The 17,183-nt window shown below is 43.4% G+C and overlaps 1 protein-coding gene across 2 annotated transcripts in view; it reads left to right on the forward strand.

Annotated features, from left to right (window-relative positions):
* Window positions 1-17,183, forward strand: part of RAI14 (retinoic acid induced 14) — a 309,495-nt gene that overhangs the window by 66,750 nt on the left and 225,562 nt on the right. For both annotated transcript variants that reach the window (XM_082244058.1, XM_082244059.1), the window contains exon 2: window positions 16,585-16,664. In XM_082244058.1, coding sequence (XP_082100184.1) covers window positions 16,629-16,664 — 36 coding nt within the window. In that variant the 5' untranslated portion in view covers window positions 16,585-16,628. The remainder of the gene's footprint in view (window positions 1-16,584; window positions 16,665-17,183) is intronic.

The following is a 17,183-nucleotide window of genomic DNA, read 5'->3' on the forward strand; positions in this document are numbered from 1 at the left end:
TTGGATTTAGGTTGGGTTTAGGGCTATTCAATGGTATCAATTCCTTCATCCTCCAGGAATTGGCTGCATACTCTTACCACATGAGGCCAGGCATTGTCCAAGGAGGAACCCAGGACCCACTGCACCAGCTTAGGGTCTGACAATGGGTCCAAGGATTTCCTTCCAATACCTAATGGCAGTCAGGTTGCCATTGTCTAGCCTGTAGAGGTCTGTGCGTCCCTACATGGATATGCCTCCCCAGACCATCACTGACCCACCACCTAACCGGTCATACTGAACGATGTAACAGGCAGCATAACGTTCTCCATGGCTTCTCCACACCCTTTCACATCTGTCACATGTTCTTAGGGTGAACCTGCTCTCATCTGTGAAAAGCCTAGGGTACCAGTGGTGGACCTACCAATTCTGGTGTTCAATGGCAAATGCCAACCAAGCTCCAGGGTGCCGGGCAGTGAGCACAGGGCCAACTAAGGGATGTCGGGACCTCAGGCTACCCTCATGAAGTCTGTTTCTGATTGTTTGGTCAGAGAAATTCACACCAGTGGCCTGCTGGATGTCATTTTGTAGGGTTCTGGCAGTGCTCATCCTGTTCCTCCTTGCACAAAGGAGCAGATACCAGTCCTGTCCAGCTCTCCTAGAGTAACAGCCTGTCTCTCAGAATCTCCTCTATGCTCTTGAGACTGTGCTGGGAGACACAGAAAAACTTCTGGCAATGGCAAGTATTGATGTGCCATCTTGGAGTTGTAATGCCTGTGTAACCTCTATAGGGTCCAGGTATCCCCTCTATAGGGTCCAGGTATCACCTCATGCTACCAGTAGGGACACTGACCCTAGCCAAATGCAAAACTACTGAAAAACAGTCTGGAAAAATGAGTAGGAAAAAACATGTCAATGGCCTCCACCTGTAATTTCTGCTTTGGAGGCCATTTCTGTTTTGGAGGTCCTCTTATTGTTACCCATCTAGTGCACCTGTTGTTAATTTAAACCAGGGCTTGACAATCCCCGGGCGCCAGGTCGCATTTGCGACTAGAAATAGCGACCTGGCGCCTGGTGTGCCCTGCAGAAGGTGTCCTGTCATTTTTGCCCGGACTTCCGCGCACGGAGTGCACGGACTTCCGGGCCGTCCGAAAATTGAGGCCCCGGCTTTTCGGCCTACTTTAGATGACAGGCTTCCAATGGGGAACTGGCGCCCTCTTGTGGAGGCCGGGAGTAATGACTGTTGTAATGACTGTTTCCACTGCCTTTTTGTTCTCAATTCATTACCATCTCCCTGTCCAGTTAGTTACCTTTGACAGGGAGTGTGGTTATTATTATTTATTTAATTTATTTTTTAACTGTAAAAAAAAAAAAAAAATAATATTTTTTTCTTTTTTTTTAATTATTAAAAAAAAAATTATTTTTTTTCCAATTATTAAAAAAAAAAAATATATATATATATAAATTATATAAATAAATAAATAAAAAAAAAAAATATATATATATATATATATATATATATATATATATATATATATATATAATCATTTTTTTTTTTTTTTCCCTCATCGCCATGCCACAGCCGAAGGCCCCTTTCACACGGGCTGTCTGATCAGGTCCGCCTGTCAGTTTTTCAGGCAGACCTGATCGGACCCTTGATTCTCCTCTATGAAGCAGTAATCTGCCGCCATCTGATCCTGTCCACCAAAAGCAGACGGATGGTGGTTCTATTTTCTATCCATCCCGTGGATCGGATCAGATGGCATCAGATGGAAAGAGACAGACAGTCTGTTTTCATCCAATTGTGCTATAGAGGAGAGTGGGGTTCTAGTCATATTTATGTGTAAATTTAGTATCCGTTTTATTAAATAAAGCTTGGTTGTTAGTTTAAAAAAAAAACTGGCTCCTAACTTTTTAAGCTGGCTCCTAGATTTCAGGAAAATTTGTCAAGCCCTGATTTAAACTTGTTAACAACTGATTAACAATGCCTTCTGCTATTTAACTGACCAGATTAATATCCCAGGAGTTTAATTGACTTGATCTATACTTTGATTAAAAAGTGTTCCTTTGATTTTTATGAGCAGTGTATGTAAGTTAGGGATCTTAAATTGTAAGCTCCTTGAGGGCAGGGACTGATGTGAATGTACAATATATATGTTAAGTGCTGTTTAAATTGACAGTGCTATACAATCATAGTACCTGTAATAAATACTTATTAAAAATTAGAGCAATTACATTCAATCAAAATTAAATGTTAAAAGCTTACTGCTCCTTATAATTGGTGTTGCAATGTTTTTATTTTTTCAGATTATTTCCCCTTGTGATTACCTTTAAATTCTGTGAATAGCAAACTTCCCGGGGTGGCAACGCTCACTCTTCCACTGCATCGAAGGAGGTTGCATAATTGTCAACCAGCTTTCAAACTTATCTGCCTTTGTTCATCTCCAGTACATGGGGGTGATGGCATTTATAGTTTACAGATGGAAGATAACATTCAGTCCATCCTACAAGAAGTGATACTGCATTTCTGGTAGGATTACCAGGTATTTTCTGTACTTACTGAAAATATTCTTAATCTGAGAAAAGAAAACGAATACAGCCACCACATCTAAAGACTAGTAAGCTGCAATATATTACATTTTAGATCTTGGGTTTAGTTATCCTTTAAGAAGCATTCCATGGGCTGTTTGGGGCATATTTGGCTAACTTATACATATTTGTTTTAAAAAAGCAAGCAGTGGGCCAGAAGCACGCCAGAAATATTGAAGAGGAATGAGTACCACTCTGGTGGAATCCAATGACAATACTTCACAGAAATGCAGATACGATTTGTTACAAATTCCTGTAAAAATTTGCCAAACACACAAATGCCCCTTCGTTGTCCTCAGTTCAACTCCAGATGTTTCGCTGTCTGCGAGGCTTTAATACAGAGCAGAATATTTATGGGTCTACAAGTCTCTGAAAATGTAACATGTGCAAGGAAATTGTTTCCTTGTGACTGAATCCTACTGACATATCTTCCATTAATAACTTTTTGTCTGTATTAGAGTTGCTTTAAAATAAAGAGCTCTTTGAATCACGAAATACAGCCAAATAACATTTTCACCCGCATTCTTTGTAAAGGGAGAGCAGTAAAAAGTTGTCTGCTACTCACTTTAAAGCGGAGTTCCGGCCACAAAATCGACATAACCGATTTTGTGGCCATCCGCTTGCTTTTCCCCACCTGAAACAGAATTGGATAGTTAGGATATTTTTTTTCTTTTACTTACCTTGTAATTGTAGAAAGAAATACTCACCTGTCTTCCACTTCCTCCCTCTGTGGCCGCGGCCCGCTCCGTCACTTCCGGTTTGCAATGATTCCTGGGAGCTGAACGTCATCGCTCCCAGGAATCAATGCGACGGCACCGGCCCCGCTCGTTACTTCCGGTGCGACGCCGCATTCCTTGCTAAACAGCTTCTGGGCATGCCCAGAAGCTGTGGAGGAATGCGGCGCCGCACCGGAAGTGACGAGAGGGGTCGGTGAAGGCGCATTCTGGGAGAAGAGGACGCAGAAGAGGATCGCGCTGGCTTCAGCTGCCCACAACAGAGATGGCAACGCTGGAGAAGAAATTTTAAAAGTGAGTATTTCTTCTTGCAGGTAAGTGTGAACCAGGACAGATCAGAGGCTAGCCATTGTGGAATGTACTAGCCCTGACTGTCCCGGGGGTATGTTTATTGAAAAAATGTTTTTGTGGCCGGAACTCCACTTTAATTTCGAACCCTATTTCCTGATTCCCCTGTTATACCCTAAGTTGTAAAACATGTTTTTTTCAAGTGCAACAGTCTAAAACTTGCTACATGAAATAATATTGGTGAGGTGCTTAGGGCAGGCAGAGGAAAATGAACATATAGAATTCAGAGCACTTTTTAAGAGGCAGAGTTGAAGCTCCTAGAGTCTAGAACAGCCTTCCCCAACGTGGGTTCTGTGGAACCATAGGGTTCCTCCAGAGATTGCTAGAGGTTCCTTGAGCAATGAGCTATTTCTGCCTCTCAGATAAGTTCCCACTGGCACCAAATATGTTAGCTAGGGGATACACAGCTAGGGGCAAGGGTTCCCTAAAATCTGAAAGGTATTTCAAGGTTTCCTCCATGTTACAAAGGTTGAGAAAGGTTACCCTAGAGTGTAGAACAGCCTTTTTCAACCAGGTTTCTGTGGAACCATAGGGTTCCTCCAGCGGATGCTAGGGGTTCTTTGAGCAATGAGCAATTTCTTCCTCTCAGACAAGTGATCACTGACACCAAAGATTCATAGGGTTCCTCAAGCAGTTGCTAGGGGTTCTTTAAGAAATGAGTAATTTCTGCCCCTTAGATAAGTAATCACTGACACCAAATATCTTTTTTATCTAGGGTTTCCACTACTAGGGGCAGGGGTTCCCTGAGACCTAAAAGTTATTTCAGGGCTTCCTTCATGTTTAAAAGGCTGAGAAATGTAGTCCTACAGTGTAGAACAGCCTTTTTCAACCGGGTCTCTATGGAACCATAGGGTTCCTCCAGCAGATGCTAGGGGTTCTTTGAGCAATGAGCAATTTCTTCCTCTCCGACAAGTAATCACTGACCCTAAAGATTATTTTAGCTATCTGGGGGCTTTCTTCCAAATGTCCACCGATGTAAGGAGCATTCTTTCCACTGACCACCAATGTAAGGAGCATTCTTTCCACTGACCACCAATGTAAGGGTCACTCTTCCCACTGACCACCAATGTAAGGGTCACTCTTCCCACTGACCACCAATGTAAGGGTCACTCTTCCCACTGACCACCAGACTAATGAACTGTGAGCTTTAGATATAGCCATTTTTGGCAGGGGTACCCTGCGACCTGAAAGTTATTTCAAGTATTCCTTGATATTAAAAAGGTTGAGAAATGGTGTCCTAGAGCAGTGGTCCTCAACTCCGGTCCTCGGGGCCCACTAACAGGCCAGATTTTAAGTATTACCTCGGTAAGATGCAGACTAGAATACTGCAATCACTGAGCAGCAAATTAGATCACCTGTGATATAATTTAGTTATCTTGCAAACCTGGCCTGTTAGTGGGCCCCGAGGACCGGAGTTGAGGACCACTGTCCTAGAGTCTAGAACAGGCTTTCTCAATCAGGGTTCTGTGGAACCATAGGGTTCCCTCAGAGATGCTAGGGGTTACCTGAGCATTAAGCAACTTTTGCCTCTCAGATTAGTAACCACTGACAACAATGATCCTTTTAGCCATGTATAAGCAAAGATTCTTCCCAATGACCACCAGTGGCAGGAGCATTCTATCCAGTAACTATCATACTAATGTACCATGAGCTGTAGTAAAGTATTAGCAGAGGTCCCCTGAGCCTGGAAGGCTATTCCATGGGTTCCTCCTTGTTAAAAGGCTGCAAAAGGTGGGTCTAGAACATGGGTGTCCAACCTTTTGGCTTCTCTGGGCCACATTGAGTGTAGAGAAATTTTCTCGGGCCGCATATAAAATATATACTATAGTTATGGTATATAAGTAATAAAATGCTGCTGCGCCCTTCCCGAGCTGCCGCGCCACCAGAACCAGCACTAACACAACTAGTGGATGATCTCCTCCGAGGCAGCCTCTGCCTAGTTAGTTTGAAGCCGCCGTGGCCGTGCCCCCGACTCGACTTCCTTCCTCCCCAGCAAAAAAAAAAAAAAAATTGTCAGGGGGCAGTGGGCCGCATTGCCTGCGGCCCCCGGGCCGCAGGTTGGACATGCCTGGTCTAGAAGCTTCAACTCTACCTCCTGACAGTGCTCTGAATTCTGTATCTTCATATTCCCCTGCTTAGGCTCCTCAACAATATTTTTTAATGTAGGACCCATTTACATTGCCGCATTTTACGCACATGCTCCAAGATGCTAAAACGCATGTGTCATGGTTCCCCATAAAAGAGAAAGCGTCTGTTCCCATCTTTGTTGTTTATCAATACGACATGTTAAGTGCGGTGGGGGGAGGGCCCATAGAAGTCAATGGCAATGCATCCAAACACATACCATGCATTGTGATACCCTAGCAACATGTATTATCAAACCTTAATAATGGCTGTTAACCCATTGGAGCACTGTGCAGTGCAGAAAGTGTGAGCCAGCCTATAATGAGCTGCTATGGCCATCCTCAGGTAGATAATTGTTAAAAACTTGAAAGCTTTTAAAACTTTACGCTTTAAAAAAATAGCTTTGTATACCATATACTGTATAACTGAAATAAGATTACATGGGCTTTATGTTCTTTTTAGTATTATTTTACATTAATAACTCAATATTATTGTTTTCAATCTTTCTAAATTGTGGTTTTTGTTTGTTATTTCTAAGGCCAGCTTTCTTGTTGATAACAGCGGTGGACCATGCCTGTGTAATTTGTGTTGAAACTGCCACTTGTGGGGTCCATTAGAAGTAGGGATCGACCGATTATCGGCAAAGCCAATATATCGAGGGCCGATATGCACTTTCCCCAATATATCGTAATCGACCCTGGAGGTTACAGATATTGCCGATATTTTGGGAAAGTGCATGTACCTGCAGCTAGAGGCATCACCCCGGTACCGGCGTCCATAGCCGAGGGTCGGCTGTCTTATAATGACAACCGATGCGACTGAGAAGCCACTCGGCTGTCATTACAAGGAGCGGAAGGGGACGTCCCCCCCCTCCCGCCGCCTTCTGCGGCTTGCCCGGGTCTTCCGTCCCACCGGTAGACCCGGGCAACCAGCCTTCACGCATTCGGCTCTGATCGGATCTTCATGCAAAGACCCGGAAGTGATGTCATGACATCACTTCCGGGTACTGGTGTGAGATTTAAAAAAATGACAGCATTCAAAACAGCCAAACTTGGCGTTTTGAATGCTTTTAAGTGCAGAGGAGGGGTTTGGGGTCTTTTAGACCCCCAGATTCCTCCACAAGAGTACCTGTCAATAAAAACATTTTTTAAATGTACGAAAATATTGGCGCATATCGGCCGATACTGATGTGCATTGGCCAAAATATCGGTATCGGCAGCGAAAAACAGATATTGGTCGATCACTAATTAGAAGAACATGTGAAATGGTGACAACACTCTGTAAATTGGTGGATAGGGACAAAATGTTGTCACCATATAACAGGAAGTGTTTGAACTAGGCCCATCATATCTGGATGCCCAGGTATTATTTTATAAGCTGCAGATTTAGATGTATTGAAAAATAATTTTGAAATGACATGAACATGGCAAAGTTTCTATTTGATCTGGTTAACATACACTCTAATGCAAAAAGTAAAAATATCTCCATTGTTCAGTCGGCTCTGCCACTGCACATGACAGATTCATTATAGCACACAGCGTGTGGAGCGATGAATGGAAATCTCCCCCCTACACTATGTAGACGTGAAATATTTGTGTGCAGCTGCAGCTGAAGAATGTGTGTGAGGTTACAGCCTGTGCTGCCTCCATTGTTCCTGGGCTGATGCAGTGTAAAGGCTTCAATAAGGCCAGGCCTCCGGAGATGTCTGGACGGATGATGTCTTTGGCTGAAGCATTGCCTCTTCTGGTTTGCTTTAGAAAAGGAAGCCATTCTTCCCACAGCTCCTCTCAAGACATTCCACATTCCTCTTCTGTCCTCCAAGTATGTGTGGACACAAGACGGGGGAACATTTCCATCTCAATGGAGGGGAAGGCAGGCCAAGCTCAGGACCATAGAAAAAAGTTTAGATTATTTCATGGTGGACCTTACAGTTCGAGTAGATGTGAATCCTAACTTAATGAAACTAAATTTGCTACTACACTGTGCATAGTAAACAATTCCCATTTTTGTTCACATCTCAGTGTTGTTGATCTCTTCTAGCCTCTTGGTATAAACTTCTTATCTAATTGCAGCGGCTCAACATCATTACTTTTAACCAATTTTCTGATGCATATCATTTCACTGACCAGTAGTGTAATGTGTGTACAATATAAGTGTCAGTACGGTCCTCTATAGCAGCCTTCCTCAGCCATTTTTCCCCAGAGGAGCCAATAAAATATTTTCCAGGTCTCAGGGAACCCTTGCTAAAATTGATATATCGGAGTCAATGGGAAAAATACCTCTTACATTGATGGTCACTAGGAAGAATAAAACCCTTAATTTGGTGGTAAGTAGGAATAATTAAATCCTTCAATTAATGGTCAGTAGAAGGAATGAAACCCTTAAATTGGTGGTCACTAGGAAGACGGAAACCCTTAAATTGGTGGTCACTAGGAAGATGGAAACCCTTAAATTGGTGGTTACTAGGAAGAAGGAAACCCTTAAGTTGGTGGTTACTAGGAAGAAGGAAACCCTTAAATTGGTGATTACTAGGAAGACGGAAACCCTTAAATTGGTGGTCACTAGGAAGATGGAAACCCTTAAATTGGTGGTCACTAGGAAGACGGAAACCCTTAAATTGGTGGTCACTAGGAAGAAGGAAACCCTGAAATTGGTGGTCACTAGGAAGAAGGAAACCCTTAAATTGGTGGTCACTAGGAAGAAGGAAGCTGTCTGGATTTCTATCTTCACATCTGTAACAGTTGCAAGCTAGGCTGAGAACCTTAGTATGCTGGACTAAAGCCCCGTACACACGAGTTGAAATTCGGCTGGGAAATTTCGTCCGACGACCGATCTGCCGATTTTCGGCTTGTTAGTATGGTGCTTCCGACAACCGACTCCGACTTTTCGGCCGAAAAAATCCTGGTGTGCAGGCTATATAATTTTTGTCGACCGTCAAAACACGTCCGATTTTCATCTCATTAGTACAGATTTCGATGGGGAAAAATCTTATGAGCAAGACTAGGCATGCTCAGAGATGAAAGAACACATAGAAAGCAATCCAACACATGACATCACTTGTGAAGTAGAATTCTGTCGTACGGGAAAATTCGTGTGCAGTCTAGAGCACATTCCAACCAACAGACACCACTCTGGACAAAAGACGGACGACCAGTCGGCGGAAATTCGTTGCGTGTGTACGGGGCTTTTGGGTCCTGTGGTGTGTGCTGACCTGGACCAGCAGTTTACTGTTTGACTGTATGAAAGCCTTACATTGGTGGTCAGTGCAAAGAATTAACCCCATACATTGGTGGTTAGTAGGAAGAAGGAAACCCTTATATTTGTGGTCAGTAAGAAACATGAGGCCCTTAATCGGTGGTAATTAGGATGAATAAAACCCATACACTGGTGGTCAGTGTAGGAAGAATGAAACCCTTACACTGGTGGTCAGTAGAAAGAATGAAACCCTGACATTTCAGGTTGTTACGAAGGATGAAACCCTTACAGTGGTGGTTTGTAGGAAGACTGAATCCTGACATTATGGATCGTTAGGAAGGATGAAACCCTTACATTAGTGGTCATTAGGGGTAACAAACCCTTAGATTGGTGGTCAGTAAGAAGAATGAAACCCTTAGGTCGATGATGAGGTGCCCATATCTTGTGGTAATTATGGGGAAGGAGGATCAAAAGTGTTGTGAGGTAGGGCAAGGATAAGATATGTCATCAGCACACCAACAAGCTTGTTTTAAAGTAAAAAGCTTTATTTATTGCATGATCACATAGGCCAGTGATGGCGAACCTTGGCACCCCAGATGTTTTGGAACTACATTTCCCATGATGCTCAACTAGACTGCAGAGTACATGAGCATATTGGGAAATGTAGTTCTAAAACATCTGTGGTGCCAAGGTTCACCATCACTGACATAGGCAATATGATAAACCTGGAAATACGTGGTTTGCCACATACTCCCCCATACCTGGACATAACTGGAATTTTGTGGTGTTAGAGATCTGAGCAGCCAAGGGAGCCTAAGGAACTCTATAAGAATACCAACATTATAACATTTAAAGCATAGACATTGCCACAACAATGGCTATGCAGCAACAGTTGGTGAGTTTCTGGCTTCAGTTTCACCTAAAGCATATCTAAAGGCAAAACTTTAGTTTTGGATAGAATGGAGATAGATTAGAACACCAATTGGGGTTTTATTTCTGTTTGTACCCCCTTCAGAGACAGCATCCCCTCAGTACCCCCTCTCTATTTGTTCTGTTTGTCCCAAATTTTGCGTTATCCCCAGAACAGGAATAGAGGGGAAATCTTTCAATGGGACACCAGTCTTGGTGACAACAAGGGATTCCCTCACTATGTAGGGATTCCCTCTGTCTATAATATAGGAAGTTAAAGGGAAAACGCCCCAATGGGAAAAAAAGACTGACCCTTCCTTACTCTATCCAAAAGGATAGAGTCGATTTCAGTCTTCAAACAAAATATTAATTTCCAGATTATTAGCAAAGTTAGAGTCATGGCATCTGCTATTAGAGCCGTATTATCTGTCTGTACAAGTATTCCACTGCTTAACTGCATTGTAAATTTCTTATTGTGTACATGTATTTGAAGTAGTTGGTCCCTTCCCATTCGTTTGACATACATTAGGCACTCCCTGCTTTTTATGGTGTCTTATAAATCAACCCGTTTCCTCAAGGAGCTTAAAGATAAAGCTTGTGTCTCTGGTGTTGGGTCATTGCATTGTCTGGAATTAGAGGAGGTTTTCCTATTATGCTGGCCTTACACCTGTAGAATTTTGTTCAGATGTTCAGACAAGAAAGTATAAAAATCCCTGGTCTGACCATTCATGGTGCCTTCATAGACCAATTTTCAATGACTTTTTATTCGAGTACCAAGTCAGTGTCTCGATTTTCATAGAACAAATGTTTTACTTCTTGATTAAAGCGGAGTTCCACCCTCAAAATGAACTTTTCACAATCCGCTTGCTTTAATTTACCTGAAAAACAATTGGATAATTAAAATTTTTTTTTGATTCTCTTACCTTGTTTTTAAAGAAAATCTACTTACCTTCCTTCCTCTTCCTCCCTCTGCGGCCGCAGCCCGCGCCGTCACTTCCTCCTTGCATTGACTCCTGGGAGATGAACGTCATCGATCCCAGGAGTCAATGCGCCTGCACCGGCCCTGCTCGTCACTTCCGGTGCAGGCGCGTTATTCCCTGCTGCGCAGCTTCTGGGCGTGCCCAGAAGCTGTGCAGGGATGACGCGCCTGCACCGGAAGTGACGAGCAGGGCATTCTGAGACTCCGACGTCACCGAAGAGGACGCTCCGGCTTCAGCTGCCCACACCTGAGATGGCAGCGCTGGACAAGACATTTTCAAGGTAAGTATTTCTTCTAAAAGGTAAGTGAACAAGCGGACAGTTCAGAGGCTATCGTTGCTTAAATGCTCTAGCCCTGACTGTCCCGGGGGTATTTTTATCTAAAACATTTTTGTTCAGGGTGGAACTCCGCTTTAACTTTGACAAGGGCATACACATAAGACTAGTTACCATTTTTCTTCGCCGGCATTAGAAAAAAACTTGACAAAAAATGTTCCATCCTCGTCCTTCCAAACCAAATGTCGAATCCCCCCGTTAAGCTGTAAAACTGGCCGTATACTAGTAGAATTTTGTCAAAATTTTTTTCCTTTCAAGATCGTTTGTTTGATTTTCTGATTGTTAGTGGGGGTCAAATCGATGGCTGTTTTTGACCACAATGACAAGAACAAAGGAGCAGAATGGAAAACGTTTTGAAACAAATTAATTTCTAATAGCTTATGTAGTTTTCATTCAGAAAATTACATTTAATCCAAAACTGAATGTTAAAAGTGAAGGAAATCTTGAAGCATTTCCAACATTTGGCATTCCTCAAGTTGTCAAATGTACTGAGAATTTTCATTCAAATGTTTGTACAAATATTCATACAAACGTTCACTAAAAATTATATTGTATTGCCAGGGTTAGATAATCAAACGTGAAAACGACAATTTTCTAATAAAGTTCTACAGATGAAAGGCCAGCTTAAGCCCTGGTTAACACTCATGCGATTTTGGATGCATTCTGGAGGATGTTCACATGCGGTCTAAACACAATGCGATTTGAAAAGGGGTCCTGTGCATGTTTGGTGTGATGCGGTGGGATTTTGAGTCTCTTAGAGTTGAATGGAAACTGCAGGGAAAACGCATAGATGTTCAAATGTATTGTGATTCAGGTGAGATTTCAAGGACTCTGTGCTGTATTTGTGGAAAGAGAGAAAGAGAGAGAGGAGAGCAAGAGAGAGAGAGAGGGGAGAGCGAGAGAAAGGAGAGCGAGAGAGAGAGAAAGGAGAGCAAGAGAGAGAGAGAGAGAGAGAGAGAAAGGAGAGAGCAAGGAGAGGAGAGCGGGAGAGAGGAGAGAGAGAGAAAGAAAGGAGAGAGAGAGAAAGGAGTGCAAGATAGAGAGAGGAGAGAGAGAGAAAGGAGAGCGAGAGAGAGAGCGAGGAGAGGAGAGCGCGAGAGAGGAGAGAGAGAGAAAGGAGAGCGAGAGAGAGAGCGAGGAGAGGAGAGCGGGAGAGAGGAGAGAGAGAGAGAGAGAGAGGAGAGAGAGAGAGAAAGGAGTGCAAGATAGAGAGAGGAGAGAGAGAGAGGAGAGCGAGAGAGAGTGAGGAGAGAGAGAGAGAGAAAGGAGAGAGAGAGAGATAAAGGAGAGCGAGAGAGAGACAGGAGAGAGAGAGGAGACTGAGAGAGAGAGAGATAGAAAGGCGAGAGCAAGAGAAAGGAGAGAGAGAGAGAGAAAGGAGAGAGAGAGATATAGAAAGGAGAAATTGAGAGAGCGAGAGAAAGGATAGAGAGAGCCAGAAAGGAGAGAGAGAGGAGACAGAGGAAGGGATAAGAGATGGCGAGAGAGAGAGGAGAGAGAAGGGAAAAGGAGAGAGAGAAAGGAGAGAGAGAGAAAGAATAAGGAGAAAGAGAGAATGCCATAAATCAAAATCACGGCTACATCAAAATCGCAGGGGAATGCGAATGAAGTCACACTGTGGGTGATTCTTCAAATCCTACCACAAAACTCATTGAAATTGCAACATATCAGTGTGAACGCAACCTAAGTGGGGTCCTGGTAGTAGTGATAACATTTCTATACAGAACAAAGGGACATCCATAGGAATAGACAGGTTACAGCATAAACAGAAAGGACATAAAAAATCATCAATCCTATATTTCAATGGAATCTTGGCATGCCACAGCGGCTTGGGACAAGGTTAGCTCCATGCATAGTCTGCATTGTCTGTGGGTGGGTGTATTCTGGAGCTGCCATATCTGTGCAAACTCAAATGGAACACCAAGAAAATCCAGGTGACAGCAGAATTGACCACATGACAGTAGAGTAGACATCCCACTGAAAATGAATTATCACCTCTTGTTGCTGTGACAACGATAACATTTTGGATTTCCCATGACTTGCAGTTCTGGAGACAATGGTCATCAATACATATGAGAAGGGTGAATCTACCCCTGGGGGGGGGGGGGGGGGCAGTAATTAAATCCCTTACTGTACAATATAAGCGTTGTGTAAATTATCGGTGCTATAAATACCAGAAATAAATAAGTAAATGAGGAAGGTAAAACAAACCTTAACGTCTGAATAAAGTTCTGCAAATGTGACGTGTTCATTTTAGTAAAGCTGTACAAATCTTTGCAACTACTTAGTGTATCCGGGTGACTTATACCATGTTTTTCATTTGGTGGTAACTGTTAGTAGTAATGTGGCACCAATACCAGTATTGGAGTTGATACTAAGCAGTTACATGTGTACTTGTATTTATGCAAATGCTCCGAAACCTAAAACCAATACCTTTGTGTTGCGATTTGAGCCTATACAAAATGAATGGGCTCAAATCGCACTGCAAAGAAGCTTGAGCACAAGTATCAGTACTCGTACTCGCTCTTAAAAAACGGGTATCGGTGCATCCCCTAGTTAGTAGTTATCTCCTGATTGTTTTTTAATTTAATTTTCAAAAGTTAAACTGGCATAAATTAGTAGTAGGGCCCAGAATCAATGGAGCATGTAATTTTGGCTTTCCGTTCATTTGATCACGGCGATTGACCGTCACAGTGATCACGTGATCAGGAGTGCATCCTACCGACTTCCGAGAGCTGTTGGTGGCAGTGCTGTCACAGGGCCAGTGGCTCATGATTGAGCCTGCTCCTGACACAAAACAATACACATATATATATGTGGCAGCAAAGAATAAGGCCTGCTCCATTCTGCCATATATATGCGTACGGCCGGCGGGAAGGCACTAAAACCTGAAAGGGGTTTTAAAGTGACACTAAACATTAAATGAAAAAATAAATCTAATAAAGTCTGAATATCTGATTCAGAAAAGTCCCTTCTATTACTCACAGCCTCCTCCACATTTCCAAATTCCTTTTTCTGCTGTGACCTGACTTCCTGTTATAGGATGAATACGTTCATTCCCCATTTCTCACTGTATGTATGAACATATCCACCTTTCCTTGCTCTATCCCGAGTCAGATTATGGAATATGAGATTTGTAGTGAGCATAGAGCAGTGCACATGATCGCAGCTAACGTGCACTGCATGCTCACTGGGAAGCCGGCTATGAGGCTGTAAGGAGCCACAGACAGTTTCCCACACTAAAGATACTGGGGACCCAAAGACCTGTGACAAATCGGCAGGGGTGAGGACGGCGCTGGATCCCTGGACAGGTAAAGTCCCTTCATACGCGCTGTCTGATCAGGTCCACCTGTCAGTTTTTCATGTGGATCTGATTGGACTCTCCAGTCTCTTCTATGGAGTGGCGGATGTCAGCGGAGACATTTCCACTGACACCCGCCGCCATCGGATCCGTTCCTCTCCGCCAAAAACAGACGGATGGTGGTCCTATTTTCCATCCGTCATCGGATCGGATGGAAACTGACAGGCGGTCCTTTTCCATCCAATTGCCCCATAGAGTAGAGCGGGGCAGTGTCCGTGTTTCGCTTTCACCTAGCAGGGACACCCGATGAAAGTGGTCTAAGTAGTCCTTTTATTAAAAGTCAGCGGCTACAGTATTTGTAGCTGCTGAATTTTTAATTTTCTGTTCCTAGGGTGAAGAACTGCTTGAAAATGTTACTAAACCCACAATGGTAAAATCAGTCTGTATATGCAGTAAAGAATGTTTGTTATACTCACTGTGAAACCCAAGGGGTTAATCCTCTGCATTGGGGAAAAAATATTTTTGGTCCTATCTTCTCTGATCCTCCCCTTCTTTAATTGTCCCCAATCCATCTCCTGATAAGACAGAGCCTTTGGAGTCACTCTGCACATGCTCAGTTTGGTGTGTCTCTGAAAATGTCGCTATATTTACTCTCCTGTGCTGTGCGATAAGTCTCAACATGTTGTCATACCCCTATCTTGACATATTACTGCATGTGGATAATGTGCTCCTCGCTGCCCTCTAAAGACTGGGGACGTCTGATATGACTGTAAGTATAGGAAACAAAGAAGGCGCGTGGGCCTAGGGCATTATCCACAAAACATGTTTTATTAAATGGTATAAAACGGAGGTGAATGTACAGACAAACCAATGCTTGCATCATAGCTTCATCTGATTAGGTCCTTATACGTAAATTCACATTGCTCGTAGACACATCGGCTAACGCGTTTCGAGTTTACCTTCTTCAGAGCCTTTCCCGTATGTAGACATTTTCGGAGGAGGAGGAGGAAATTGCACTCTCCCGGTGAGATGATGTGTAGACAGGAGGAATTATCGAATTCTTGGACTGTAGAGTGGGAGTGAGTCCTGTATTCTTGGACTGTAGAGTGGGAGGGAGTCCTCCCCGGTAGATGGGGGTACAGGGGAACAAATCCTCTTCCGGGATCGGGCGCCCCTCTCTGTACTCCGCCACCGCTCTGGATGCACAGAGCCCCCTCCCCCCACTCCACAGTCCAGGAATCCAATCATTCCCCCTGTCTACACATCATCTCACCGGGAGAGTGTAATTTCCTCCTCTTCCCCTGAACATGTCTACATATGGGAAAGGCTCTGAAGAAGAGGGTAACCTCGAAACGCGTTAGCCAATGTGTCTACGAGCATTGTGAATTTACGTATATGGACCTAATCAGATGATGTTATGTCTAAGCTATGATGCAAGCATTGGTTTGTCAGTACATTCACCTCCGTTTTATACCATTTAATAAAACATGTTTTGAGAATAATGCACAAGGCCCACGCCCCTTCTTTGTTTCTTATACTTTCAGTTTGGTGTGTATTGCCAGAGTGTTTTATTTATTTATTTTTTTTGGGAGGGTGCATGTGATCAGCACAGGGCCAATCAGCAGCATCCAGGAAGGTAGTCAGGGGTCCTGCAGCCTCATAGGACAGTCAGAGTAGAATTAAAACTCCTCCTACAAGCTTTAACCACACATTGATAGAAGTCACAAGACTGCTATATACTGCTGATGGAAAAATATATTTAGCAGTTTATATTTACTAAAATAATTACATTTCCATATTCTTTGTACTGTGGGAGATCAGATATAGTGAATGCAGGGTCCTGGGTTTAGTAACACTTTAAGTAGTGGGTGTGTATGGGTTATTTTTAGTGAAAAGATATACCGTAGGTTAGTGTCACTTTAAGGCTTATCCCAACTTTATCCAAAGCCAAAAGAATAAGTTCTGGCTTTTCATAGGCTTTACCCAAACTAAGTCCATAGGCTGAGGCCTACAGATATGTTCAGATTGTAGATAAAAAGTGGCTCATATCACCATTGACACATTGCTAACATGCTCTCTCCTCTGGTTTTGCAGATTTTGAAGGACACTAAAGCTGTGAAGACTTGATTGGGATAAACATGAAGAGTTTAAAGGCAAAATTCCGAAAAAGTGATGTAAGTACCGCCCCCGCGGGGCCGCAAATGTGCAGCTTTGGTGATCACTGGCTCTTGGGTTAGCAGTGATATCTCTCTTTATAAAAAGCCGTTTTTTGTGGGATGATGGTCCTGTCCCTCAGATAGGTCGTAGCAGGAGGGCGTCCTGTGGTCACAATGATGGGTTTGGAGAATAAGGCCTAACCCACTGGTTGTCAACTTGCTAAAGAAAGGGGCCTCAAATGCAGTCCCTAATGTCTCCAAAGGGCCACATATAATACTGAATAAATGTAACGCTACCGAAAACTGTCACAAACTGAAGACTTACTGGAGGAAATGGTCAGAAATTGTTATCCTAAAATGGTTGAAGACTCGGCCCCTACTAATGATCGGTAGGTGGCAGGACAGGCCCCCGATTATATCACCACTATGACAGCCAATCACAGTTGACGATTCTTCCTGCCCCCCGGGTGTGGAGAACTTTAAAGGGATGCTGGGGCGGGCGGGAGAGTTCATCTTAACACCAGGTTAGGGGTGGCC

The sequence above is a fragment of the Pelophylax lessonae genome, assembly GCF_965119305.1.
Source record: "Pelophylax lessonae genome assembly, chromosome: 1".
In the NCBI taxonomy this organism is placed as follows: Eukaryota; Metazoa; Chordata; class Amphibia; order Anura; family Ranidae; genus Pelophylax; species Pelophylax lessonae.